Here is a 27,770-nt window from a genome sequence, read left to right as displayed (position 1 = left end):
GTAATTTCCTGGTCAAACAGGAATTTATGAAAACCACTGTGGTACAAATATAATTATAAAGAGGTTAATTTCATATCTCTCTTGATAAAGGACAATAAACGTTACTCAGCTTCTGTCAGACAGGAAACTTCCTAAAAAAACAGGAACGATCCAGTGATGTCAGCAGACCTGAGTAACAGCCCCACCCAGTGGACAGCTCTGGTAATGACAAGAAAGTTCCTGAAGACTCTGGGCCTCCCCCTGTTAGAATATAAAAGCTGGGACAGTCCCACTGCTGAGACAGAAAGCAACACAGAGGAGAACAGACACTTGAACAGTGTTTCATCTCACAAGAAGACTCGACACTAAACACACACTGAAGATGCTGTGTTCTCATGGATTCCAATCTGCCCTCAGTCCATTCATGGACTTTTACTGGCCTGTACGCAGTCTGTGGCCAGAGGTCAGACCTCTGCTCCACCAGCAGAATCTATTGCAGAGAAACCTACAGGAGCTGCACAGCAGTCTGGAACTGATGGACAAACTTCAACACAAGATCCTGGAGGAGACAGAGCCTTTCCAAAGCAGTGTGGCCATGCAGCCAGTCTCCTACCAGCTAGAGAAAGAGGGAGAAAACTTTGGCCTGACCCTGGACACTCAAGGCTTTTCCCCAGAGGAGCTGTCTGTCAGACAGGTGGGCAGGAAGCTGAGAGTCAGCGGGAAGTCCGAGAAGAAGCAGGAGGACGGGGAAGGCTCCTACTCTTATAGACTCCAGGAGTTCAGACAGGAGTTTGATCTACCTGAAGGTGTGAACCCCGAAGCCGTCACCTGCTGCCTGGCTCCAGACGGGAAGCTCCACATCCAGGCAGCCAAAGGTCCATGTGTTGAGGAGGCTGACAGAGAGCTGACTATCAACAGGAGTTTGGAGGAGAAAACACAGCAGAGTGTGGCAGCAACCACAGCGACAGCAGGAGGCAGCACACAGGACAAACCTGAACACATGGACTGATCACAAAGTTGCTGTGCCAATGTATTTAAAATGTTTTTGATTTACAAATGGTAAATGATGATATGAGCTTTTGTAAATGAATAACTGAGTATAATAAAATTTAAATGTATTTAAATTGAAATTAATATTTTTCTCTTCATTTTTAAAATTTTAATTATTTTCTTTCGCACAAATACCTCATGTCTGCGAGGTGAAGTGCTCTATATGGATACAACAAATAGAACAAGCGCTGTATGAATGTCTGTGAACGGGTGAATGTGAACCTGTAGTGAGAGGCGCATTAAATGGTCAACATGACTAGAAATGTGCTATGTGAGTGCAGTTTGTTTACCATTGACCATATCTCAGTAAAAATTAAAAAAAAAAAAAAACAGAAAAGAAATTGGATACATACAATATACTTTGTACAGTATGTACATATATTATCTTACTATATTTATTTAATATTGATGATTATGGGGGAAGAATGTGCCATTAGTACAATGTCTATAAGTCCAACATTAATTGATTTACCAATGTTTAAGTCTGAAAGTTATACATATTATAGAATCTGTTGTGAACATTGTAGCTACCAAATATAGTCAGCAAATCTTTACCGAGGTGCAATTACCATAACAGAGGTGACTTTACCATTTTTAGCAGTTAATATGAAATGCAAGGTATTGTTGACCTATTTGCTAATTTTTTCCCAGTCATACATGATTTGTCTCAAATTCATGTTTTTTGCTGTGACAGTAGATGGAAATTGTGAATTCCACGCAACCTTAATTTGACTGAGAAGAGAAAATGATCTGATCATATTTAAACTGATGAAATCAACAAAGCTGTCAATTCAAAACATAACCCATTATTCCAAGCATAAAATATAAAGAAGGAAATGAAAAGTACTGTATACAGTAAATGTAACATTACATCCCAGCTGCCATGAAAGTGAGTAGATTAAAGTCATAGAATAATTGTCCAGTCCTAAAAAAAACTTAATGATTGTAATTCACAGTCAATTCCAGTTCAAATCCACATTATTTAGAGGTCAAACACTAATAAGTGTGCATAGTTATTTTTTGACCCAAACAAGATGTGATAAAAACTGAATAATAGCAATAAAAAGTCAGGAGACATAGCTTAAGTTTCAGTACTTTTATTGAGTACATGTAAACAACATTTAAAAACACAATTATCATTTAAACATTCTTTCAAAAACATTTTAAATACATTGACACAACAACATTGTGATCAGTCCATGTGTTCAGGTTTGTCCTGTGTGCTGCCTCCTGCTGTCACTGTGGTTGCTGCCACACTCTGCTGTGTTTTCTCCTCCAAGCTCCTGTTGATAGTCAGCTCTCTGTCAGCCTCCTCTGCACATGGACCTTTGGCTGCCTGGATGTGGAGCTTCCCGTCTGGAGCCAGGCAGCAGGTGACGGCTTCGGGGTTCACACCTTCAGGTAGATCAAACTCCTGTCTGAACTCCTGGAGTCTATAAGAGTAGGAGCCTTCCCCGTCCTCCTGCTTCTTTTCTGACTTCCCGCTGACTCTCAGCTTCCTGCCTACCTGTCTGACAGACAGCTCCTCTGGGGAAAAGCCTTGAGTGTCCAGGGTCAGGCCAAAGTTTTCTCCCTCTTTCTCTAGCTGGTAGGAGACTGGTTGCATGGCCACACTGCTTTGGAAAGGCTCTGTCTCCTCCAGGATCTTGTGTTGAAGTTTGTCCATCAGCTCCAGACTGCTGCGCAGCTCCTGTAGGTTTCTCTGCAGTAGATTCTGCTGGTGGAGCAGAGGTCTGACCTCTGGCCACAGACTGCGTACAGGCCAATAGAAGTCCATGAATGGACTGAGGGCAGGCTGGAATCCATGAGAACACAGCATCTTCAGTGTGAGTTTAGTTCAGAGTCTTTTTGTTGTGAGATGAAACACTGTTAAAGTGTCTGTTCTCCTCTGTGTTGCTTGTGTTTCTTTCTGTCTCAGCAGTGGGACTGTCCCAGCCTTTATATTCTATCTGGAGGAGGTCCAGAGTCTTCAGGAACTTTCCTGTCCTTACCACAGCTGTCCACTGGGTGGGGCTGTTACTCAGGACTGCTGACATCAATAGATGGCTCTTGTGTTTTCAAGAACCGTCCTCTATTTACTGGGCTTTAACACTGGATGTCACTCAAACTTATGTCATTATTTGAAAGTGTCATTTCAACCAAATTGCAATAATCGTACTGTCTCACTAACTTCAAATGTTATTTAGACATGCTAGATACTATTGGAAGGAGAGACTACTTACCTCCATTACTAGTAGCAGTGGTACTCAAGTTGTTTAGAGCAGCTTTGGAATTTCATTTGTAAGTATGTTTAATTATATCTACATTCAAATTTAATTCACTTTGCCTCCATCTCTCCACTACACCTCATCAGTGTTCAACAGCTCAGTAATCTTCCTCCTGTCGTCCTTGGATAGTCTTTTCTTTTTCTGTGGCCACATTACTCTAAAGCCACTGTCTGCCTATTAGCACCAAAATCAATGATGACCAGACAGGAGGAAACTTTAACATAATAAAGAGAAGAGTGGAGAAGAGAAACACTCAGTGTGGACACAGAGACATTCAGTGTCTTATCCTCTTTTTGTTGGTGTTTTTCTGTGACTACTTTCACTCCTTCTTGGAGGAGATTCATCTCCTGAGGCCTCATTTCCCATCCTCTCCTCTTCATCTTCCAGCAAGATGCTTCCTCTTCTGTTTTAATGTAACTTTGTCTGGCTAAGGGCAAAATTCTTTTACTGACTTTTTTCAAAATGTCTGGCTTTGTTTATGCTCACACAACTACAATTTTCACTCGTAAAATTTGCCTCCTAACACTGCACAGGCCCCTTTATATTGAGTAGAAATAGTCACAGCAAATCCCATCCTCCATAGGCAATTTGTTTAAACACCCATATGAAAATATGTGCTTCTCTACTGTGACCAAAAATAAACTGGAGGATCAAACACTTTGTCCAGTAACTTCTTTCAGTGCGTACACACACACACACACACACACACACACACACACACACACACACACACACACACACACACACTCACATATACAAATGTGGCCTTCCTTTGTGACTTCTACAGTGTTGCAGTTACCTATACTACTTACCTCATAAATTCTCCAAAGATGAGACTTCAACTGCTCCAAGTAAATATTCACTTAAACTCAATCACACTGCTGATGCTTGCAAGGTTGGCAATTCATAAGCTGTGTAATGTTTTACCATCACTTTGGCTGCATATCTGCCTTTTTAAAGAGATATTATGGTTAGCTGATCATCCTATTTTTACATCTTGTTGCAATACACGTCAAATAAGTTAAATAAATAATGATTTTCAATAAAACTATATTTTAGAGACAAACATTTATTTACTCAAGAACATTATACAGTACATGTTTATAACAATTCTTGAGATAGCAACAAATAATAAGGTTAGTTAATCTACAATAACCCCCCTACCCCACCCCAATTGAAAACAAAATTGTTCAATAATCAACTGCATAATTCATTACCAGAAATCCATAACAGAAAAAAAATATCTTTTTCTTTTGTTTTGTTCACACCATTCCCCAGATCAAATAAACATAATTCTTCTAAACATTTCACCTTCCCTGGTTTAAAGAGAACCACTCTCAAAACCAGATTTTGCTATAAATTATCATCAAACTTACAAAGACTGCACATGAAAACTATTAATTTCATCAGAAACAGTTGCATTTTCAGTGTTGGGCAAAGTTGATGTTAGACATTTTGACTATTACTCTTGGTTGGAACTGCAAGAAAATTAGTAAAACATGAGAAAACAGAAATGGATTCATGTTCACCAGTGAAATATTCTCTTAAAACATAAAGAGGCAATAAAGATATTATATATTTTTTTTCTTTATAGGGTAATAAAATAAAACTTTTTAGTTGAAAGAGTACAAATACATATCAGTATTGGTTTGAAGAAAAATATTGTGTAATGCCTTCAAAGTAAAAGTACCCTTTGAGGTAGATCAGTCTCCTCTTCAGTGTTATGTAACTCTTTGGAGGGAAGGTACATTACATGCGACCTTCATAGGGTACTACCTACTTGAAAAAAAGTTGCAGTCACAGTGTGTATGTTTTTCAATTGAGTGTGGTTGCAGCATTCATCCTGTATGAATCTTATTTGGCAGGCAAATGAGCTTTAGCATTGACTGGAGAGATTCTGGAGCTGCTTCCACAGCGTCAGCATCTGCTTGGGACTCCGTCTGTGAACGAGCAGAACAGATTTGTAGGCGCAGGTTTTGCCTCTGTCTTTCTCCGGGAGATCAAATGTTAAAAAACCCGGGTGATGGTTTGGAGAGAGCCCGAGTCTGTGTATGCACATGCCCAGATACACATCGTCTATTGGGAAAAGGCGCACCCTCTCGGACACCTCTTTCAGTCTTAAAGCAAGTGATCCAGAATATACAACCCCTCCTCCACCAGCGTACGGTGGGTAAACACCTTTGTAGAAACTTTCTGGTATGTAGTATTTAGTGGATGGTTCACGGTTTGGCATGGCGTTATTGATTACTTCCCCCACAAACAAATCCATGCCAGTTTCATTTGTGTAGGCTCTCCACAGGTTGTGCTCTTCCCACTGCTTGTTCAGGTAATCCAGAAGGGCATCTGTTCGAACAAAGACATCATCATCGCCTTTGAACACAAAGATGGCAGTGGGGCAGTATTGCTGGAACCAGTTCCAGAACATCAAGTCCTTCAGGGTTAAGTTAAAGAAAGTGTCTCTAAAATCCCACTGTAGGATATCCCCATATTTCTCGTTCTCAAGATCCAGGAGGTTTTGTAGGTCTGGGTGAGGACCTGTACTTGAATCTTGCCTTCCAAGTAGAAACACTGTGCGCACTAACCTACCTTTCTTAATTGACCCCGCCCTCACCAGGCCACTGCGTCCCCACGTTTCACGGATGGCCTGCCTGTTTTCAAAGTTCCCCACTTGAGATTTGATAGCCATGAGAAGCATGGGAGTGTCCAGATCCAAGCTACTGTTGTTCTTCCTACACATACCAGGCTGATTGATAAGGAGTGGATACTCTCTGCAGTGCATTGACCTGATGAATGCCTTCATTTGTTCTGGCAGGCTGTTAAAATCCTGCATATGAGGGACTGAACACTTGTGTGACATGCAGTCAGATACGCATTCGTCCTCAATTTCTGCTAAAAGCTTAGCTTTTGGCTTCCTCAGCACCCCAGTTGTGTTTCCCTGCAGAATAGGATTGTGCTGACGATCCCATGCATGCTGCAGCTGGTTCCACAGTGCACTGTCCTCCAGACGAAGGTTCCAGAAAGGGCCAAGCGGGTGAGAGGCCAGAGCAGAGTTGCTATCAGAAATCCCTGGGGCAATATAGTGAATGGTTATTTTTGGAGGAGCGTAGGAAATGGTGACAAATATGGACACCATGACATAAATCAGAAGGTGGCCGGTCATCATGCAAGGCAGCAGGCACATGCACAGAAGCCTCCCGTTGCATTTGCAGCATTTGCCCATTGCCTTCTGTGTATAAATCAGACACACACCTGCACACAGATAAAAAATAACGTGTAAGAAGATATGATTTTTCAAAATTCATAATGGACAAAACATTTAAACTGCCCTACTTCCTCAATAAATTCAGACCACTGCAATGACATGGGTCTACCTAAGAGATTTTTATAGCAAACACTGCAGTCAACCCTCTGGAGTCTCTGTCTCCTTGGTGATGGTCCATTGAGAGTTATTATCTGTTCTTGTCTACACAGTCTGAGCATCATCCTGTACCTACCTGCCGCTAGGCACACAGCCCCTGTAGACACAGTGTGGAACATGTAATATGCAACAAAGTGGATTAACTCCCTCTTTGCTCTTAAAAGTTGGGTAAACACTGCCAAATACTGGGCTTTTCACCTCTTATACCGTTTTTTCTTCATTTTTGATAGCAGCACTTTGTTATAAATTACCTAATTCCACTGCATTAAAAAGACAGACAATAGCCCAATAAAGATAGGTAGTAGCCCAAAGTGTCCAGCATTCTGTTTCTCTATAGGCCAGGAGTCCTTCTTACAGTCATTTTTACAAAACAATAAATGAAAGACAAAACACAAAATGACTTACAAGTGAGTGAACTTCTCTCGTTGCTTGAGCCGACTGAGATAAAAGACACACTGACTTGTGGTGTCCACCTTTTCTTTTCGTTTTTTCATCCGGCTTGGTTATAGGCTGGTTACAAAACGGCACGTTTGTCGCACATCATTTATGTCCATAACGATGAATGTGAAAAGAGAAGCATCATATAAATCAACGACAGACGTCCTCGCAGTAACATCTGCAGCTGAGCAACAGGTCTCAGGTGAGGCAGACTGTGCGTACGGAGCATGCGCCCCTGTCTCCTTGATTCTGTGATGTATGATTGAGGAAAATAATCACAGGACTGACGCAGGCTACGACCTCCTGCTGACACAAACAGATTTAAAGCATTGGAAACCGCTTCATCGGGCAATGATTTGTCCATAGAGCGAGAGGCGTTGCTTTGCATACATGTGCTGCAGGTGCACTTGCGCATATTTGCATGATGCAGCCAAATGGCCGATGAAAGGCTGATCTAAACGCGATCCAGTGGCCGTTCGTTTCAAAAATGATTACCTTAATGATTTAACTTTTGATTTACTTTACGATTTGCATGTTTGTATACTACTGATACAAACATGAAAACGTGCTTCATTACACATAATGTACTAAAGCCCTACATGTGATAAATTATTCACGATTATGCTCTACACTTTATCCTTTACATACATATGAACGAAAAAAACGTTTACAAACATTTTAATATTAAGACTTATAGCCTACGTGTTAATTAGAAACGGATAACACCATCATAATAGAGTTTATAGCATAGTTTGTAATTATGACCTTTATTTTAAAAAATATATATTTTATGCTTTTACTGACATTCTAAATTTCCATAGACCATCGTGTGTTTTGCGATGCAGGCGTGTTAACCAACAGATAATAGGAAAAAGTATTTTTAAAATGTGCTATTTTCTATTTTAATATGCTATTTAAAAGGCAACATTTTAGTTTAACCTATTCTATTTTATTGACGAGCTACTGTATTATGCAATTCCGAAAGGACAATCAAGGTACCCGCTGATAAACATCACCGACATACCTCCGTAAGTAACAACGAATGACGGACACGACGTCAAGCCAATAGAACACCCGTCTGGCAACAGGTTATCGGCTGAACTCCGGATTTTATCCAATAGGAAGACAGAGTAGGCGGGACGTGGCGGCGTCGTGTTGCCGTTTATGTTTTGCTATACATGTTTGGTTGAGCTTTGAATGAGGGGCCATCATCATCCCGGCGGCTCGGAGGTGGAAAATACAGTTTAAAGTCTCTCTGGATGCATTTATAATGAACAAGCAGGGTTTTCTGACAGGTACCCGAGTGACCGTTCAGTGTCCTTTCACCTCCTCGTTTGGTAAGTGTGTTTTTAACAATTAAATAGATTTGATTTACAAGCGAGAAAACATGCAACAGACGTGTTTATTTGTCTGTGACACAAAGTAGCAAGCTTGCTAGCGGATTTTTTTGAAGGCGAGGGGAGGAGGAGAGGGGGGGACTACCAGTCATTTCCAGACAAAAGAAACCTGAATATTTTCACTGTGCCTGTATACCAGAGCAAATGATACTCAGCAGTGTTATCAAGTCGCCTTTTGTGGCTTGTCAAAGTCTACATTCACTGGCAGTTTAGTCAGAATCGCAGTAAGTAGCGTTAGCTTATTCTTCAAACCGTGGGTTTGTTATGTGTATGGTTTCGGAGAAGTAGTAACCCAAACAGGCAGTTTCTCACAAAAAAGGCAAGAGGTTACAAGACAAAATATGGTTGCTTATTTTGCCCACAAGGCCCCTGATAGCCGTGGTCAGCATTTTGAGCAGACATATGCATTGTGGCCATATCAGCACGCTTTGTGCTTTTTGTTCCTTACATTAAGACTTTCTGTTCACTTTGAGAGGCTCCCACGTACGATATTTTGTCACTGGTTCCCCCTCATCAGTAGTCCATCAGCTTTTGCTGTTTTAGGACTTTTAACATCTCCTTTATGCATTAACCTTTAGCAAAGGGAACAATCGTAATTTTGAATTTAAGCGATTCTTTTTTTTTTTTTTTTTTTTGCGAAAGAATCAATTTCAAAGGACCTCGGTCAAGGTGTTTAATAATGTACAATAATTTACCTACCCATAGTTTTTCCAGCCTCTGCCTTTCTCTTATGCTGGCTTCATAGCTTTCTTCCAAAAGCTATTATTTGTGTAGTGTATAATGGCTCTAATGGATAGCATGCTTGGATGCTTAGACAATATCAATAAACTGCAGGGACTAAAACTGTAGTTAATTATTTTCAGGACTTGCTCTGAAAGCCATTCATACACTTGCACTAATAGTAAGCAGTCCAAGGGTTAAGCCTGTGAAATTAATTCCTAGAAGGAGCTTGGACTTTCAGGGTAACATGCTGAGGATAGTTATCCCTTCCTCCCTGGCAGCTGAGTTGAAAAGTCTGCATCACTGAGGGGTGCTGTCAGTATTTATCTAAGTCTCACTGATCAATAGTTTGCTGCACTGTTTCTGTATTGAGATGACTGGGTCCAGAGAGAAAGATTTGTTTTCAAATTTGATTAAATAATTCAATTAGAGTATTCTCTGTAGGTACTCTCTGAAATTTCTCTGTCTGAGCACATGTGCTTCCTCATTAAGGTGAAAAATTGATCATGGTAATACACCAAATAAAATATGTAAAATAGTAAAATAAAATAGTACAAGGTTACATATGCAAGTCAGAGCTCATGACAGCATCCAGAATTAACTGTTTAGTGTGTGTTGTGGCCATTGAATTCCACATTTCATTTGCACCAATATGAATTTACAGAATAGTGATTTGCTCAGGATGGGAGGATCTGTGAAATCTTAAGGATGTATATTAAGTTCATCTGGTAGGGCTTTGAGATCCTGCCCCAGACAAGGGTTTAAGACGGTTTGACACTGCTCAGCTTTCCTATGAGGGGGTGTACAGTGCTTTCAATAATGACAGGTTTACCATTGGATTAGTTTAAGATTAGTATTGGGACAATACATTTGCCACCTATGACATACATTTCTCTATTTTCAGTAGAAAATATGCTTGAACATGACTATACAGTTGAGTTGTCTTCAATATGTTTTTAAAGGTTGGACAATTAAGCAAAGAACATCATTTATTTTGACACATAATCATCCATGCCCTGCACTATTTGGAATGAAACTGAAAAAAAACAACAACAAATGTACAAGGTCTTAGATCAGTACTTTGAGTGTTTATATGTTATTTGTGTGAACAGTATTTGTGTGGTTAAGTACCTGACCTGTGACCTAAGAGAGTCATATAAATATGTGTCACCCTGTTACATAAAGTAAAAACATATTTCTGTAAGAATAAATTTGTTCCATTTAACCATCACTAAATGTGCAGGAAACTGTATTCATTCAATACTGGCTTGTAATTGTATCATTTAAATACTGATGACTGATGCATCATGCATGTGTACCAGCAGTAGAGTATGTTCATCAGAGTTTGTCCAACAAATGCTGAATATAAAAACAACAACAACAACAACAAAACAATCAGTTAATTCTTCAAAACTGTGGTTAGGTGTGTTGTGCTATGACTGCCCAACTGGCTGACATACAGCACAGTACATGGTGGGAGAGTTCATAGCGGGGTGGCTATGATACATATCATAGTCATGGCTCTGAGCAAATAAACAGTTCATGAAGATGGATGTGTGGGCACAATTGGTCTCGTCATGACAAAAATGAATGTTATGTACTGATTTTTTTTTTTTTATTGGGCTTTGTATCTTCTTATATATCCCCTCGTAATCTCTCAAGTGTTAATGTGTGCTGTTTCTTTTCCTCCTGTTTCTTAGGTTTCATTGGGTGTGCTTCTCTCCGCTACCTATGTTTTGTTCTTTCCATCTGATATTCCCAAGGATTCCTCAAGATTTATGCCTTAGTTCTGACTAGACATTACTCAAAAATACGTACATACATTCTGTACATATAGCTTTTTAAAATCTACAGTTGGAATTTGGTCAACAACCCATCACCTGTATCACCCTACTTCCCCTATCCCTTTTTGTCTTGACATCAGATTAAGAGAGGCATCAAAACAAACTAAGGTCCACACACACGCACATACGTTCACATACATAGGCCACCATGTCCTCCATCCTTCCCTTCACTCCCCCTGTAGTAAAACGCCTCCTGGGGTGGAAAAAGACTCCAGCAGGTAGTGGGGGAGCAGGAGGAGGAATAGGAGGAGTAGGGGAACAGAACGGAGGAGGACAGGAGGAGAAATGGTGTGAAAAAGCTGTGAAGAGCCTGGTGAAGAAGCTGAAGAAGACGGGGCAGCTGGATGAGCTAGAGAAAGCCATCAGCACGCAGAACAGCAACACAAAGTGTGTCACCATACCCAGGTGAGATGAGGACACATGCACACAAACCTCTGTTCTGTGTTTCCCTGGCTCCGCTTTACCTATTTACACACACAAGCGAGATCAAAGCAGTGCATTTGAGTAACTTCAGGGCAGTATTCTTGTTTGACAAATGTCTTAATTGATTATCAGAATAGTTTGATCAGAGCTATTCTATCAATTGACTTATAGTTTCAGCACGCTTGAAGTTGCGCTCACGTTCACACATCCGCAGTCAGTATGCACTGGTATACCACAATGCCACCAATACAGATCAGCACAATGAGGTGTGTCAACACACATGAAAGTAAGCTGGAGGGTGACAGGCACCCACTAGCTTGCAAAAAAGAAAAGTCTCTGTTGTGCAACAATGGGCCCACTTCTCTGTTCTGTTGTGCCATAGCTTAGCAAGGCAGCAGAAGTGAAACCTGATTGGAGGAAACAGATGTCTAACACATGATGCCTGCCAAACTTGTCCTGTGTGGACTATATGTAGAAAATGTATGCATTCACATTGTGTGCATGCAGTCATGTCGATGGTTAGCTCTATTCTGATCAGCCACTGTAAGTATGTACAGGCTCTGATTGCATCTATGTTGTCATCTTGTGCAGCTACAAACACTTTGTTTCAGTATTGCCTTTCATCCCATTACATTGATCAGATAGCTTGACACAACTCATTAGAAAGTGCTAATTAGATTTAGATCAGATGAATTTAATCAAAAGATTAATTAATTTAATCAAAAAATTAAATTAAGTGAGAGCTTATCACAGACTCCAACAGTAGGTGTATTAAGATTTAAGTGTACACCATGTGTTTTAAGTGTACACCATGCATACACCTTTGCAGCATCAGTATCTATGCCCTTTGACAACTGAAGTTGCTATATTTTCAAAAATGTTCTTTGGGGTAATAAACATCTGCTGTTTCAAGGAAAATACGGGATGGTGCGTGCCGAAGCTGGTGTGTCTCACTGCCAACAGCATGAGTGACTAACTAAAGCCCCTTAAAACAGGGATCGCACTGTATTGCCATCAAGAAGACCCTTAATTATGCAGCCTTTGCTTGTTTACACTAAACCAAGCAAAGCTGGCATAATGCTGCCCCCATGTGTGATATTTGATAGCATGCTGGCATTCTGGAATCAGAGGAGTGACGTGTAACACAGCAGCATCAGCGCCAGTAAGTGTTGTGGTGCCTCTCCCTTTTACACAGATGTCACTCTGGTTCTGTGACTGGCTCTGCTGCCAGCATAAAGGCAACATCAGTACCCTACCCAGTGCCTTCCGTGTTTGTATTGTTTTTATACACAACAGTGAGTAAAGATGCAATATTCAGACCTTGAACAAGCTGTATAAAAGGGGCTTAAGTGTTTGGGTTGGTACTTAGCATTAGCCACTCCATTTAATGAAGTACCTGGTGCCTGAATCAGTCCTGAAATGCTATTGGTGCATCTCTGCTTGGATGTAAAATCTACAAAGAACTGGAGAGCTTGCATTTATTGTAGACTTGGTTTTTAGTAAACAAAATATTTAAGTAAGAAGACAAAGAACAAGCAGTCTGAATGGGTGTTGATGGCTGATGGCCAAGAACAGTTTAGCATGGCGTTATATATGTTTGCTGTGGGCTTTGGTACACACCATCCCCCTCCGTCACACAGACTGTTAAAGCCTGAAGGTGTTGTGCACTGTTAACAAAAATGGAAGTATAAGGCTTAAGACAGAGCAATAGAGAGAAGAAATAATGAAACAAAGAATTAATATTTACAATACAAACACTGCATAGCCATTGTGCTGATGCTGGATTTTGCAATAAGTTATTGAATGTGAAGAGTGTCATCACCTCGTGGTCTTTGCAAAGGTTCTTAAGAAAGAGCAAAAGAGTGAAAAACATCTTTCATCCATCATATCTGTATATCCTTACATACTCTCTTAAAACAGAAAATCTTCATCTCAAATTGCATTTTTTTTCACAGGAATAACTCACTTTTGAGTATATTTGTTTTCTTTTGAAGTATTAATTTTTCTGAAACAACCTTTGTGCACCCAAACCTGCTGATATTGTAGATACTTGGCCTGAATGGTTCATGTGTCTTTCAGTATTGATTTCTCTCCTGTGTCGCATGATAAGTTACATGAGCCAAGTCACCAGACCAGGTGAAACCTTATCATGACAAAAGTGGCAAAGTCAAGGGAACCCCATGAGAAGCATGTGATTAACATCAATCAATCCGCTGAGGATCAGCAGAAAGGGGAGATAACTAGGCTGCTCAGTGAAGATTTTATGAGCTTCCCTTCTCAAATTTTTTGTGTAATCTACACACACTCTCCTTTCTTTCTCTCTCACTCCCTTTCCCTGTGTTTCTCTTAGCTTCCTTTAATTATAAAGTGTCAATAATAGAATTCATCCCCACAGAGAAAAAAGTCCCACTTCATACTCATGTCAGCTACAAATCAGCTGCATTTGGTGTCCTGCTGAAATACATTTTAAATGGGTAGCTTGCTTTTAACCACCTTGTTTCTTCAGGTTAATTTTTGACAGAGAAGAATAAACATGGAAAGACTTAATTTATACCTGGCATTATAAATGCGATCTGAGTAAATGTGGTATGTATCTGGCTTGACAGTAGCCTAATTGTGTGTACTTGCATTTACAGCACTGTATTGACCTAATTGTTTCATATGTTTTGTGACATGGTGAGCAGCTGGAGGGTTGATAGGAAAAATAAACATGGCAGATGCAGGTTTAGCAGGGGAGGTAGTAGTGCACTGCACGTGTTTACTTTAATCACGGAGGAGTTCATCCTCTATGACTCTAGTAATACTGGATGATGGCGTTCCTGGTAGGTGGTTACTTTCTCAGCAGTACACTTTGTACAGATTGCTGGCTCAGGTCAGACAGTTCTAATCACATTGCAGTCTTAATGCACGCTGTGTAGATCTACACCCTGTGTCGACATGCTGCATAATACGTCTTAATATTTACATTATAGAATTGAACTGGTGAGAGCATCAGTGCTGGCTCAGGTCTGTGGAGCAGCTCCAAAGAGTAGCTGGTACTGTTGGTAGCTCTCAGTACATGTGAGTGTTGTGAAGTTCTGTAAATTAAGTATGAAGCAGGGTAGTGCTAGAATAACATGAAAGCTCAAATGAGTGAATAATTAAAGTTAAAACACAGTAAAAATATTTATCCAAGATGCTGTACAGGACATCTGAATCTACTCAGATTGATAAGGAAATAGGAAGAAGTTTAGACTGTGAATGAGAAGAGAGGAGAAGTACCTTAAATGTAGCAAAAGGATTAAAAGGTAGAAAGGATAAAAGGCTAAAAACAAAAGAGCCTGATGCCAGGCCTCTCTCTGTTCCCTCACTCTGAGGAATGTAGGCTAGATAGGCTTCTGAAGAGATACTGATAAGGTGATGGTGGGTCATGTTAGACATTTACTTGAATACTGCTCCTGTCCTCAGTCTGGAAAGAAGAGTTGTTTTTTTAACCACAGGATTTCAAGGCTTGTAACTAAAGAATGTTATGTTTTCTTGTATAATCTTGATGGTCTTCAAGGATTGATGGTGACTTTGCTAAAATGGCCCTTGTTAGGGCAAACCCTGCCATGAAGTTGTAGGTCTGGATGTATTATCTGACAGTGCTCAGCAGTTTTTGGTAGATAGCATTCCAGGCATTTTGATGCATAGCTCACTTCCCTTTGAACACACAGAAGCAAGGTTGACAAACATCTGAGATCTTCATCTTGTTTTTTTGGGTGGTGGAGGATGTTAGAACAGTGTCTGGAGGATTGTCAGAATATAGCAGGTGTAAGGCTTTGTAGATTTTTGTGTTTGAGTGGAGGTAGAAAATGTGACTGAGGAAGGGTGTAATGGCTCATCTGTGTCTAGAAGTAGCAGGCATGGATAATTTGATGACTTCAGAGAAAGGTTTTGAATACAATATACATCACCTCTGGAGTGAAAATATCCTCATGATGTTTTGCAAGTGATCCAGTTTAGCTGCTCACTAAACAAATGTAATATACAATTCTAGCTTTTTAGCTTTCATCCAGAGTGACTTATAGGTGAGTAGATAAGAGTCTTGCTCAAGAGGAGAGCTTTTGACAGACAAACACCGTATCAAACACTGATTGTTCTGGTGACCTTTAAGTGAGACATTAGCTGTGTCTGGAGATAGTATACTTGGGCTTGTATTTGTGGAACTCCTTGAGTAGGTTGATAAGTGCCGAGATATCAGGTCTTGTACAGACAGGTCTGGCAATTACTTCACTCTGATCAGACAGCAGAATCTCCTCTCCTCTCCACTCCTCTCCTCTTCTCTCCAAGATGCTGAGATAAATCATAAAAGCTTTAGAAAACTAGTTAGCAATAACGGGATGTGTGCTGTCATACACACACATTTGTATACGCATATTTGTTTTGTATCTGTTTTTTTCTGTTGTCATGTCCTGACATGTTTTATGTAGTCTATTGAATTTATTTCCTCATCCACATATCATTGTTTAGATGCATATATCTCCTGTATGACTTGTTGCTTTACATCACACTTCTCTTCATGGCTTAGATATAATGTGCAAAAATGTGGGTCATATATATGTGTAGTTCATATAGTATGTGCAGTCAGGCATTGCAGGAGCTTGCTCAACCTTAAAGCCCAAAAAACAAAGAAAACGATTAGACATGTATTCTTTCTACAGTGTGAGTAAGATCACACCTGAGCAGGAAAGCAGAAATCAAAGATTATTTGATCATGGTATCACCTTTCGTCTAAAAGTTTTAACAGGGCACTGCAATTTAATCCCATCTAGCCCCTTGCATCACCTGATTGCACCACATCACTGTCAGATTTGGATTTGTCATGTGATCACCTACTATCCAATTATAGTCTCTTATTGAAGAGAGAGGGGGCACATCTTTTTTACCTTCCTTCATGTCAATAAGAGACCAACTGTAAATATCTGTGATTTCATCCTACTAATTTGGAATGAAACATCTCATGTTTACCATCTGTTTTCTTTTATTTTTATCCTTTTTGCACTTGTCTCGTGCCTGTGTTTGTGTGTGTACATGTGTGTGCATGTCTTTTGTGTGTGTGTGTGTGTGTGCGTGCGTGTGTGCGCGTGCGCGCGCGCGCGCGTGTGTGTGTATGTTTGTGTGTCTGTAGCAATTGCTCAGATCTATGGGGTCTAGGCTCAGGCCACACGATAGAGCAGTGGGACTCTGCAGGCATGTACGGATACCCTGACCACAGCAGGTGAATACACTCACATGCACACAAATACACAATGAGCTGTAAAGGTTAACACCGTGAATTCATTTGTCTGGGCATTTCTATCTGTTGCCATTCATATGTGTCATTGGCACAGTGTAATAAGGCAGAATATGATACAGGTAATAAGAACATAGTTTAGCCGTATTTGAAAATGTGTGGTTAAAGGCAGTTGCAATAAGCAAGATCTGTTACATTGAGCACACACTGAGTGATATTCACTGCCTTTGCTATCAGATAAAGTGACCAAAATACTTGAATAGAGATCAGTTTCATGGTGATTAAAACAGAGCTGCTTTCTCTTTTATTATAGTAAGGATTTCTTTTTCTGTAAAATGAGGCTAGTCAATTATATTTTACATTTACAAAGAAAACAATTTATGTGTTTTTGTTATTCTTGCAAGGCCCTACTCTAAGAGATCATTCTGACTGTACACTGGGTCTTTCCAACTGCACTGACTGGTCTTATGAAACAAAGTTTACCCATAAAACATTAACAACATCCTGAACTTCACTGGTTTGGCAACTTATCTGCCTTTATTGTTTACTCTTGTTCTTATTTATTTGGATAGTTTGCGCTACCAAACCACATACTAAGTAAAGCACACCACCAAGTATTCCCCCCAGTTTATAGTCTGCTGTCAAGACTTGGGCACATGACTGAGCTGTCAGCCATCCTCTCTCCCAACCTTCTCAGGTCACTGGACGGGCGTCTTCAGGTGTCCCATCGCAAGGGCCTGCCCCACGTCATCTACTGCCGCCTGTGGAGATGGCCTGACCTTCACAGTCACCACGAGCTGAGGGCCATTGACACCTGCCAGTACGCCTTCAACCTGAAGAAGGATGAAGTGTGTGTCAATCCCTACCATTACCAGAGAGTGGAGACGCCTGGTAATGATCCTTGAGAATTGTCTGTGTTTTTGTGAAATGGTTTTACTCTGGGTATTGCAGGTGGTGATCCTCAAGGTGCCCTCTAACAAATGATGTTAATTACGGCAGCTGAAATTGTTGGGAGTCCATTATCAATTGCATTCAATATGTGTTGCAGAAATGAGTCTAGATGTATTTTATTTGTTTTCTGTATTTTCATGTGTAAGAAGATGGACACTGTTGCACACAATTGCCTGGGAAAATTATACAGTTTTGATTTGTATAACAAATTGTATTTGCCTTTTCTCTCTAGTGCTGCCTCCAGTGCTGGTGCCACGCCATACAGAGATTCTGACGGAGCTTCCGCCTCTAGATGACTTTACAAACTCCATCCCTGAAAATACCAACTTCCCTGCTGGCATAGACCCTCCTAATAACTATATACCAGGTCTGTATGCAGGGCAGGAAGCAAGAACACACACAAAAGTTCTTTCTCATATCTTCAATGTTTCATGTTTATGTGTACAGAGACTCCACCACCTGGCTACATCAGTGAGGATGGAGAGACCAGTGACCAGCAGATGAATCAAAGTATGGAATCAGGTAGACTAGTTTAGTGCTGTGGTAGTGTACTTTTTGTTGTGTATCTCACTGGCTGGAAAAAGTAAGGGTCAGAAAATATTTTTTAATAATTTAAACTCATACTTAAAGCCACACATAGGTTATTTTCTCGTGTTGACAAGAATATATTAACTACAACAACAGTATCAGACAAATTAAACAGCACAGTTTACACAATCTATATCAAATGTAATGCAGAATAAAAAAAAAGGTGCCATTTGTTGTGTCTTTTTTTTTCTCCCAGGCTCACCAGCAGAAATGTCACCAAGCACCCTGTCGCCTGTCAGTCATGGCCTGGGTAAGACTGCTTTATGTTTTATCATTTTTTCTTTAACCTGACTGTAAGTCAAAATGTAGCTCTAGAAAGTAAAGCGCAGAAATGAAGGCCTGGAAAAGCTATCTAATAGAAAAATAGCAGAATGTCAAAGCCAAGAATTTCTTCCTTATTTTTCTATTTCATTGTATTTTTTTTTCCAGACCTTCAGCCCGTCACCTACAGTGAACCAGCTTTCTGGTGCTCTATAGCCTACTATGAGCTAAACCAGCGGGTTGGGGAGACATTCCATGCCTCACAGCCATCTCTGACAGTCGATGGCTTCACCGACCCCTCCAACTCGGAACGCTTCTGTCTAGGGCTTCTCAGCAATGTTAACAGGAACGCAACTGTTGAAATGACAAGGAGACATATAGGTACAAGCACACACACTTCTACACACACGCATAAATGTGCAGTTTATCAGTTAACATCAGTACAAAAGGTTCAAAGGTCACAGTGCAGGTGTCCTTTTCCTTTTCAGCACAATGGTTTTTCTCAGATTCTTCACACTCATTTATTTGAGCAAAGTTAGAAACAAAACTTGTAGAGATAAAAGAAGGGTTGGGGATCAAGGTCAGGGCTCTGTCATGACAAGCTTGTTAGAAATACAGTAGTTTTTTCCTCTTTGTGATTTATATCTTCCTCCCTTTCTTTTTGTCCCTTCATCCTCACATTTCTTTCCTGTCTCACACTCTGCAGGTCGTGGCGTGAGGTTGTATTACATTGGAGGGGAGGTCTTTGCTGAGTGCCTCAGCGACAGTGCCATTTTTGTCCAGAGTCCCAACTGCAACCAGCGATACGGCTGGCATCCGGCCACAGTTTGCAAGATACCACCAGGTTTATACACATAAATAGTATTTCTTATTTTTTCTCTTGAGTCATATGAATGCTGTACATCTAACAAAAAGCCTCATGCCTAAGGTATATTTGCAGTGTTGTTGTTTATTGTCAAAAAGTGGATGGAGTTCCTACTGAAACTTTTATGTGGCAGCTTGGATCCCTATGAGCAACAAGAGTCAATACCACCAGACAAAATTCCATAACTCTTCCAACTCTTCCATAACATAGTGGCTTTCTTTTATGATGAGAATATTCCTGACTGAGGAGTACATTGTGGAGAATACTAATGCCCTCCACAATGTGACAGTTTTTCTCAGACTTGCACCCACTCACACTGACTCATCTGTACCCATGTAACTTTGAACATTTCAATTCTGGCCAAATGAGCCCTGTGAACAGTATCATTACTGAGGCGCAGAATTGTACTAAAAGGAAACACAAGGATCTCATAGACATTCAGGGGTTGGACTTCTTAGCTGTGTGGGGAATATTCACCAATGGTACAATACACCCACACCTCAAGATTCACAATGTTTCTGCTTGATGCTTTCAAGTTATCTTCAAAGACATGGTGAAGTAAATCTGAAAATCTACATTGTGGTGCAATAATGCTTACTTTAGGGTTTAGTGTTTGACAACTCTCTTATTAATAAAATACAAACAGATGAAGAAAGGTGTCTGACTTAATTCTTTCTGATGGTGATGAGCTCTCGCCTCACTTATTTTCTCTTTTATTTTTTAGGCTGTAATCTGAAGATTTTTAACAACCAAGAGTTTGCTGCACTGCTGGCCCAGTCAGTCAATCAGGGGTTTGAGGCAGTCTACCAGCTAACCAGGATGTGCACCATCAGGATGAGCTTCGTCAAGGGCTGGGGAGCAGAGTACAGGTGTGCACATCATTCTGTCCTTTACTATCATCCGTGATGAATGGAGGGGTGTAGGGCTCTGGTTAGACCAGAAAGTTGTACAGAAAAATGAGTTTACACATCCTTGTGAAACAGGGTTGTGCTAGAAGCTTGGTGACATAATGACTACTTGCCGTCTGTGTAGTGCCTACTGTTGGTTGCGTCTAGTTTGGTTTGTGGCAAAACTGATAGGAAGAGGGTGACTCTGTTGCTTCTTCTTTGGCAAAGTAGGGTTACATAAAATTGAAAGATGCCAAACAGATAATTTGAACTTCCTCCTGTTTGGATACTCTCCATGTCCTCAAATTTAATTGCTTCTGTTTACAAATCCAGTGATCATGGTGATTGCTTTAAAATTTATTGAGTTTGCTCTGAAATCCTGCTGCTACAAATCCTGTGTTAGTGAGACTTAATAGCATTTATCTGTTTCTGAGCACTCTGGCTTTTATGTGTATCTGGTCTTTGTTAAGTTGAAACTTTTGTCTTACATGAATCAAAGATTAATTAAGCTATTTATTTACTGCAACATGCTTGTGAAAAAATCAGCTATGGTATACTAAAGGCTGCATTGGGCATGGTTGCTGCCCACTCTAAATGACAGCAGAAGGCAACTTTTAAAATTGTCATCATAGTATTTAAGCCTGGGCCTGGCTCAGCTTAAGTCACTGTGGCTCAATCTCAGCAAAGCTTGGAGACCCTTCCAAATGCTGCTTGGTGCATAGAGCAATTGTGTCATCTGCCCTGAACACTGACTCACAGGCTGATGTCATATGCCTTCAGCTTAATGGACTGAGCTTAAATAGAGCTACAAATATAGTAGTAGCATCTTTGAGAAAACAACTGCTTAAACCTAGTTTTACTACAGTCAATTTTGAGAAAGAGATGAAAAGTGACTCAGAATTCAAATCTAGCTGAATCCTTAGGCCTTAGCAGGATCCCATCAGGTTCAGGTATAGATTACATGATCTGTGATGCTCAAGAGTCAATTTAGAGTTTACTTTCACATTTTGAATCATTGCCTTATTTGCACAGATAAATCTAATCTCTATTATATTCGTCCTTTTGTTGTAAAATGTCAGCGATTACAGGGCATTTGTCTGTATCTCTCTCTCTGTGGCCGTCCAACCATCCATCCAGCAAACATCTGTTCTGCCCCTGGCTTGGTTTTGCGTTGTACCCTCCCAGGAGCCAGACAGCAGTGTTTGTGGGGGTGTTTTGGCTTGTCCTCACTGGCCAGGGTTAAGCTGCTGTGTAGCCTGTCTGGTTAACAGTCAGTGTCTCTGCTGTTTGCAGAGTGCAGGCCAAGCCTGGCAGGACCACAGAGTAGTCAGCTGTGTTTGATCATCTGGTCAGACCAGGGCAATGCAAGCACCCATTTACTTTTTTATTAATTTGCTGTTGTTTGCTTTAAGGAAAAGAAAAACAAAAAAAACATTTAACATACTCTCTCTTGTATTGGGCTGTGACTGTTGGGATATCCTGTCATTACCTGTAAATGTTACTGGGATTTGGACATTATTATCAACAAGGGCTATTTCATACCACATGCCATACCACTTTTAGTTACAGCTGGATCAAGCAGAACTAGTCGAAAGTTTGTCTTTACCCTCATGCTTTATTTTATATCTACAGGCGTCAAACAGTAACCAGCACCCCCTGTTGGATTGAGCTGCATCTCAATGGCCCCCTCCAGTGGTTGGATAAGGTGCTGACCCAGATGGGATCACCCTCAGTGCGCTGCTCCAGTATGTCATAAACGGGCTCCTGCTGATGCGGACGCAAAGTCAAACTGACATTTCACAACGTTTGAACAGTATGTCCTAAAGGAGACAACCATGTGGTCTTAAACTGATGTACTAACAACATTTGAAACAAACAAAAACAAACAAAAAATGATTACACAACGGACCTGGAGGATGAGAGAATGACCTGACAAACAGAGTGGAATGTTAACAGTGATGTCACACTGGACCTAATTACCTTTGGCTCTGTTGGATCAACGTTAGGCTGACATTCCAGTAATCATGGACCTAATAATAATTAAAATCACCCTGCAATATCAAAATGACAAGAGAGTGATGTCATAATGGACCAGACTGCATTCATGTTTTTTGGTGTTTGACTGACGCTCTGATCCAGACACACAAAACAGGACCAGGCATTACTGTCCTCCTCAGTGAGGCAGCAATGGCGTTTTCTGGGATTGAACATGTGACCTTTTAGTTATAGGACAGTGTCTCCAACCACTAGTCCACTTTGCCTCTTCACTACCTACCTGCCACAGCACAAGCTTTGGCGCAGCATCAATATTTCCGTTTACGCAAGGTTGACTAACAGTAGTAACTGCCCCTCCAGGCTCATGTTCCAACCAAAGTCAGCTTCACGCCTGGACATGAATTTCTTAGCTTTTCTTGGTTTTGGTGACCAAACTTTCAATCCATTTTTATCTCCACTTTTCTTGCTTCTCTCCCAATCAGTCCTGTGTTGTCGTGATCAAAGACCAGACTACGATGGATTGCACAGTCTTAGAGGGGTGAACACTGAGAGAGCAAGTTGATGTCTGTAATAATTATTACATACCCTGTCTTCAAATGTTCACATGCACACACATATACTGTAACAGAGACACACTTTTGCAGTCCATACATCACATAACTAGCTATTTTAGCACAGTTGTTTTGATATAACAAAAAATAATTTCCTCTTAATGCTAAATGTCAATTGGTCCTATTCAACAGCGAGTTTGCAGTGGGGCTGATGTATGAGTGTGGATCAGACCTGAAACAGAGGAGTATGTCTTTTATTCTCCTGTGAGGAGTTTTTATTTTAAACCAGCACAGATAACTGGAATGAGTAAGCTAAGGAAACCTCAGAGCAAGAGCAGTATGACATGTCATGCCTGTGGAACTTGATTATATCTTTGGGGTTATCCACAGTCCTTCTAGTTTTTGAGGCCCAACAAGGTGCACTTTCTCTGTTTCCTCCCTGCATGCTCTTGCTCTCTCTCTTACATTCTCTCCATTTTTGAAATTATATCATCTTGCATATGAAGGGGAGTCCTATGTCGGTACTCGGTGTAAACCCAAGGGTCTAAGCTTCAGTGTCACCCCCTGCTGTTTAACAGGCAAAAAGATAAACCATCATCACTTAACGTTTAACAGATGCAGAAAATGTGCAAGTCTCTCTTGATTATATGCTTGGACTGATGCATGGTTTCTCCAGACATTTTAGTAATAGGAAAAGTCCTGCAGTGTGGGACTATAAAGATTGCCCCATACTGTACTTGCACTGCCCCCAAATCATGCACCCATAATAAAGATGCCTTTGATGTAAAATGCAGCAGGATATGCGTTGAAATGTACAGATAGGAATGTTGCAAATCCCATTTGAAGTCAAGAAAATTACAAGAAAATCTTAGATATTTTTAGAATGTTAAGATTTAAGATATATTAAGATTTTGCCCTTCTACTGTCTGAATTGGCTTACTATCTGGAGCATGTTGATTGATTGATTTTAATCCCATTGATTTTAATGAGATTTCTTGCCCTGATTTAAAGCCAGCTGGTACCTACATTGGTATTTTAGAGTCCAAATCTTTTCAACTCAAAGTATTTAAGCTTTAAGTATTTGACAAGCTAGTTATACTACACAGTTATTATTTTCTTTACACATTCTTTTAGCTACATTTTTGTATTTTCATGTATTTTTTATATATAAATATATTTAAAATCTTTAAAGCTTTCTTCCTTTTTATTAGAATTCAGTATTTTTTTAGAATATGCCCTCTGCTTGAAATGACCACAGCTTGATGATGATTTGTGAGTTATGTAGCATAGGATATAACATTTACCACTGCAAACAGTTCTTCAGTGCCACTTGTGTGCTGAATGACCAAGAGGTCAAGTCATCATGATTACCATCTTCCTTTCTTCAAAACCTCATTTGGCTGCTAAAATGGTAAAAGTGTCTGTTGCATTTTGGAATCTATCAACTGCTATAGCTGTTGAAAAAGAAATTTCTTGCCTTACTCATAATAATTTTTCAGCTCTAGGGTTGTGACCCAAATTATGATAGTGTTGTCCCAAAGACTGAATGCATGTATTTACAGTATGTCCTGTGCACTGCAGAGCCACTGTGTCAAAAGCCTAACTGCTGATGAAAATCTTATAGCTCTACTTTTCAGGTATTGCATTTTATTGGCTTGATGTTAATATTTAAACTTGCCAGTGTCCTTTTGAGGTTTGGTTGGTTGCATTGCTCTACAAATGAAGATACAGTCTTAGAGACATGCTAACTTTCAGTATACCATAGTTATTAGAAAATCAAGCTGTTTAAATAATTACAATTCAAATTTTTGGAGATATTGCAATTTGATCCAGCAGCTGGGCAATATAGTATTCATTTTCAGTATCACAGCAGCTTCAAAAGCTCTGACTTTGGAAGGTGAATTTGTTGAATTCTGACTCACTTCAGCAACTTAGGACATTCCAGTATGCAGTGTAAAAGCTGCTTTCAGCACCGCAGCTGTTTGATTCTCAGTATGGTTATACACTGTTAATTAACAGTGAGTGTGTTTACATGCACACAGGTATTGTGATATTATATCCCAGTTGAGGCGTCTTTACTGTAAGTGTATGCCTCATGTTTATCCCAGCACTGAATACATAGCAAGTTGTTTTTGTGAATGTTACCACAAAAAATGGGACATGTAAATACAGTATATGTAAATGGGACTAGGTGTATACCTGCGCCACCATCTTGATTCATACTGTCACATTCCAGACATTTTGTTTGACTTCTCCAAACTGTGACAAAACCCTGACGAGGGTCTTAACTTGGTGCACGTAAACATGTTCACATTTTCTATCTTAATTGCTCACTACTGCAACACATGGGGGAAATGTACATTTAAAAAAATGTTGTAGAAAAACCAAATGTAGGTTTAATGAAGATTTAGTTTAGCAAAACAAGGGCTGAGACAAGAAGTCCAGAAATCCTGATGTTAAACATACATACTGTAGATCCTAAAACAAAATTTGATACACACTTGATAGATGACATCCTCTCCTACGGGGCAACGTACTCTGACCAAAGTGGAAGATTGACACTTCTGAAAAACCTCAGAAGCAAAATGATGGTCCTGCAGGACAAGCTGTTTTATGTTGGTTTGACCCAGGCAAATTTTTCTTTTTATTATTATTATTCTTATTTTTAGGCAATCATACCATACTCACTTGTAACCAAACAAAACCAGCCAAATACAGTGATATTTGTCTCTCTGTATGTGTATCTATCTGTCCATCTGTCTGTCTTGTCTTTTTGCTGGTATGTTTTTTTTTTTTTTTAATTTAATAGGGAAAAAGTTGACTTTACTTTGTCCAGGTCAGTGAACAAATATAGTGTTTCCCTGGAGGCTGTTGTATCATTGCTAACCCACATTCTATGCAGTGGCTTCAAATTGTGTAGACTGTTGACTCAGACACATTTCCCCAGCAAGACATATACAGTGTACTTTTTGATGGCTAGACATACAGTTTTAAATATATTGCCAGGATCCAGCAAAAGCCTTTGTATCTACTTTTTTTTTCCTTCTTTTTATTGCGTGCCACCTAACATTGTACCCCAAAACCAACCACCTTTTTTTTCACTTCCTAAAGATTCTGTGTTTTGGAGATGGAACATGAGACCAAGTGAGGTTTCATGTCAGCTACATCTACACATTCCGACGGTCCACATTCCTATTTACAGATCACATAATGTATTTTTTTTTTTTTTTTTATTATTGTGATGACAATTGTGTAACCCCAAAAAAGCCTCTTTCTGATGCATTTCTGAGAAGGTGGCTTTTTGGAGAAAGTGAAGTTTCTACATGTCACTGGTGGTGTTATTGTATAGTTTTTCTTTTATTTTACCATACATGCTTTTTTTCTTGCTATCAACAGAGCATATTCCATTAGACAACAAACTGTTAGAATTTCTGTCTTCTTCAAACACTGATGATGATCTTCATAGGCTTTCCAACTATTCTACATATACATACAACTTCTTACAGTGTACACTAATAAAGCTGTTTTAATTCAACTGGAAATTGTGTCGTTTGTGTTGCACGCCTGAATCAGAAATCACATAATCCACAGTTTGCCCATCTTGGAAAAGACAGCTTTACCATTGATAAACTGTGCATTTACAAGAGTCCATCCTGACACTCATTACAAGACTATAACAAGTGGTAGCACATGAACTTGTCCAGCAAAGATTTAGAATAGAAACATTACTTTGTCTTACAGTAGAACTCCTTTCATTGGCATTATTTATTTATTTGTCTGCAAATTTCGGAATTTAGATTTTTTCCTTATTGAAACTGGTGACAGTTAAAAAAATCTTAGTCCAAGTTTCGCTGCATCCTAATTTAAAACTGCCCATGTCGCTGTTGTTGTTTTGACGCTTTTCTTTTTCTCTTATTTCTACCAATGGTGGACCAGTAGGGGGCGGGACTTGTCAATTAACTCACCAGGAAACAGGTGTGGTAAAGAGAAACGTGACGGTATTTTTAGCGGGCATTTTGGGATGACGTTTGCTTAAGCTAGTTGATAGTCCTAACCAGAACCATGGCGGCCTCCCTCCCTTTTGTAAAGAACTGTGTGCTCAAGCAGTTATATAAAGCTTGTTTCTTGTTTGGAGTGAGTTCAGCAGAAAAACTTGAGGGACAATACTGTTTATTGGGGGTCCTGCTTACTGCTACATTTGTCAAATGGAGGTAAGCCCAAAACAGCATACCCGGACAACAGAGATACGCTCATTGTTTATGTCAACAAACAACCCATATGACTCACATGAATACAGTAGAAAATTACACTTCACAACATTATATTTTGTTACTAAAATTGACCAAAGTAACACTATGCTGTTAATAGGTAAATTCCCAACGCTGCCTATCGGAGCCAGTAGACTTTAGTAACCCCAGTTTGTACCTCTCCCGTATTGGCAGTAGTGTGGTAATGCTGGGGCTAGAACCTCAGATGTCTTCGTTAGCTTAGTTGTGATTGCACACACTTCATTACACAGTTCTGTTCTTAACGGCAAAAGGGAAAAGTCCGTTTTATACACAAAGTCTTAAAAATGTACCTCTTTGTATGTTTTGATATTGAGACGGTCTGTGCCTTGTTCTACACGTAACTGTTGAAATGACTAGATGCACAATTTAGGAGTTATCATGAAGACTTGTCCTTTTGGGGGCAACCGTGGCAGTTTGAGCGTGTTTTGTATTCGTGGAGACAAATGTAATACACATAAATAGTCGCTAGAGGGAGGTAGAAGCAAACTAATGAAAGGCCTCTGAGTAAGCGGCCCTGCATTCATAAAGTTGTGAGCCTAAATAATTTTTTGGAGTGTTCATACTCTTAATTTAAATATGATTATTAATCTGTG

At 39.9% G+C, this 27,770-nt stretch overlaps 4 protein-coding genes across 7 annotated transcripts; 2 read left to right on the top strand and 2 right to left on the bottom strand.

Annotated features, from left to right (window-relative positions):
• The first annotated feature begins 273 nt into the window (after positions 1–273).
• LOC108886020 (heat shock protein 30-like) lies at positions 274–1,109 on the top strand. Its single transcript, XM_018680618.1, has one exon. The coding sequence runs from the start codon at positions 362–364 to the stop codon at positions 986–988; it is 627 nt and encodes a 208-aa protein (XP_018536134.1). The 5' UTR covers positions 274–361; the 3' UTR covers positions 989–1,109.
• Positions 1,110–2,110: 1,001 nt separating this feature from the next.
• LOC108886021 (heat shock protein 30-like) lies at positions 2,111–2,939 on the bottom strand. Its single transcript, XM_018680619.2, has one exon. The coding sequence runs from the start codon at positions 2,846–2,848 to the stop codon at positions 2,222–2,224; it is 627 nt and encodes a 208-aa protein (XP_018536135.1). The 5' UTR covers positions 2,849–2,939; the 3' UTR covers positions 2,111–2,221.
• A 1,475-nt stretch (positions 2,940–4,414) lies between these two features.
• si:dkey-175m17.6 (N-acetyllactosaminide beta-1,3-N-acetylglucosaminyltransferase 2) lies at positions 4,415–6,539 on the bottom strand. The gene has a single exon (XM_018680673.2). It carries the CDS (start codon positions 6,514–6,516, stop codon positions 5,173–5,175), a length of 1,344 nt encoding a protein of 447 aa, XP_018536189.1. The 5' UTR covers positions 6,517–6,539; the 3' UTR covers positions 4,415–5,172.
• A 1,785-nt stretch (positions 6,540–8,324) lies between these two features.
• smad2 (SMAD family member 2) lies at positions 8,325–26,423 on the top strand. 4 transcript variants are annotated; one of them, XM_018680616.2, is made up of 11 exons: positions 8,325–8,489; positions 10,970–11,518; positions 16,686–16,775; positions 17,488–17,681; positions 17,974–18,108; positions 18,189–18,251; positions 18,526–18,579; positions 18,759–18,971; positions 19,297–19,434; positions 20,180–20,324; positions 21,975–26,423. In XM_018680616.2, exons 2-11 carry the CDS (start codon positions 11,262–11,264, stop codon positions 22,096–22,098), a joined length of 1,413 nt encoding a protein of 470 aa, XP_018536132.1. In that variant the 5' UTR covers positions 8,325–8,489; positions 10,970–11,261; the 3' UTR covers positions 22,099–26,423. The 4 variants fall into 4 exon arrangements, with proteins under 4 accessions (XP_018536132.1, XP_018536131.1, XP_018536133.1 ...); XM_018680615.2 differs by having other exon boundaries at positions 18,189–18,263; XM_051072826.1 differs by lacking the exon at positions 8,325–8,489 and adding an exon at positions 8,535–8,773 and having other exon boundaries at positions 18,189–18,263.
• Positions 26,424–27,770: the final 1,347 nt, after the last annotated feature.

Source organism: Lates calcarifer, linkage group LG9, assembly GCF_001640805.2.
Source record: "Lates calcarifer isolate ASB-BC8 linkage group LG9, TLL_Latcal_v3, whole genome shotgun sequence".
Taxonomy (NCBI): Eukaryota; Metazoa; Chordata; class Actinopteri; family Centropomidae; genus Lates; species Lates calcarifer.
The sequence above is the reverse complement of the archived record's forward strand: the minus strand, read 5'-3'. Positions and strand labels throughout refer to the sequence as shown.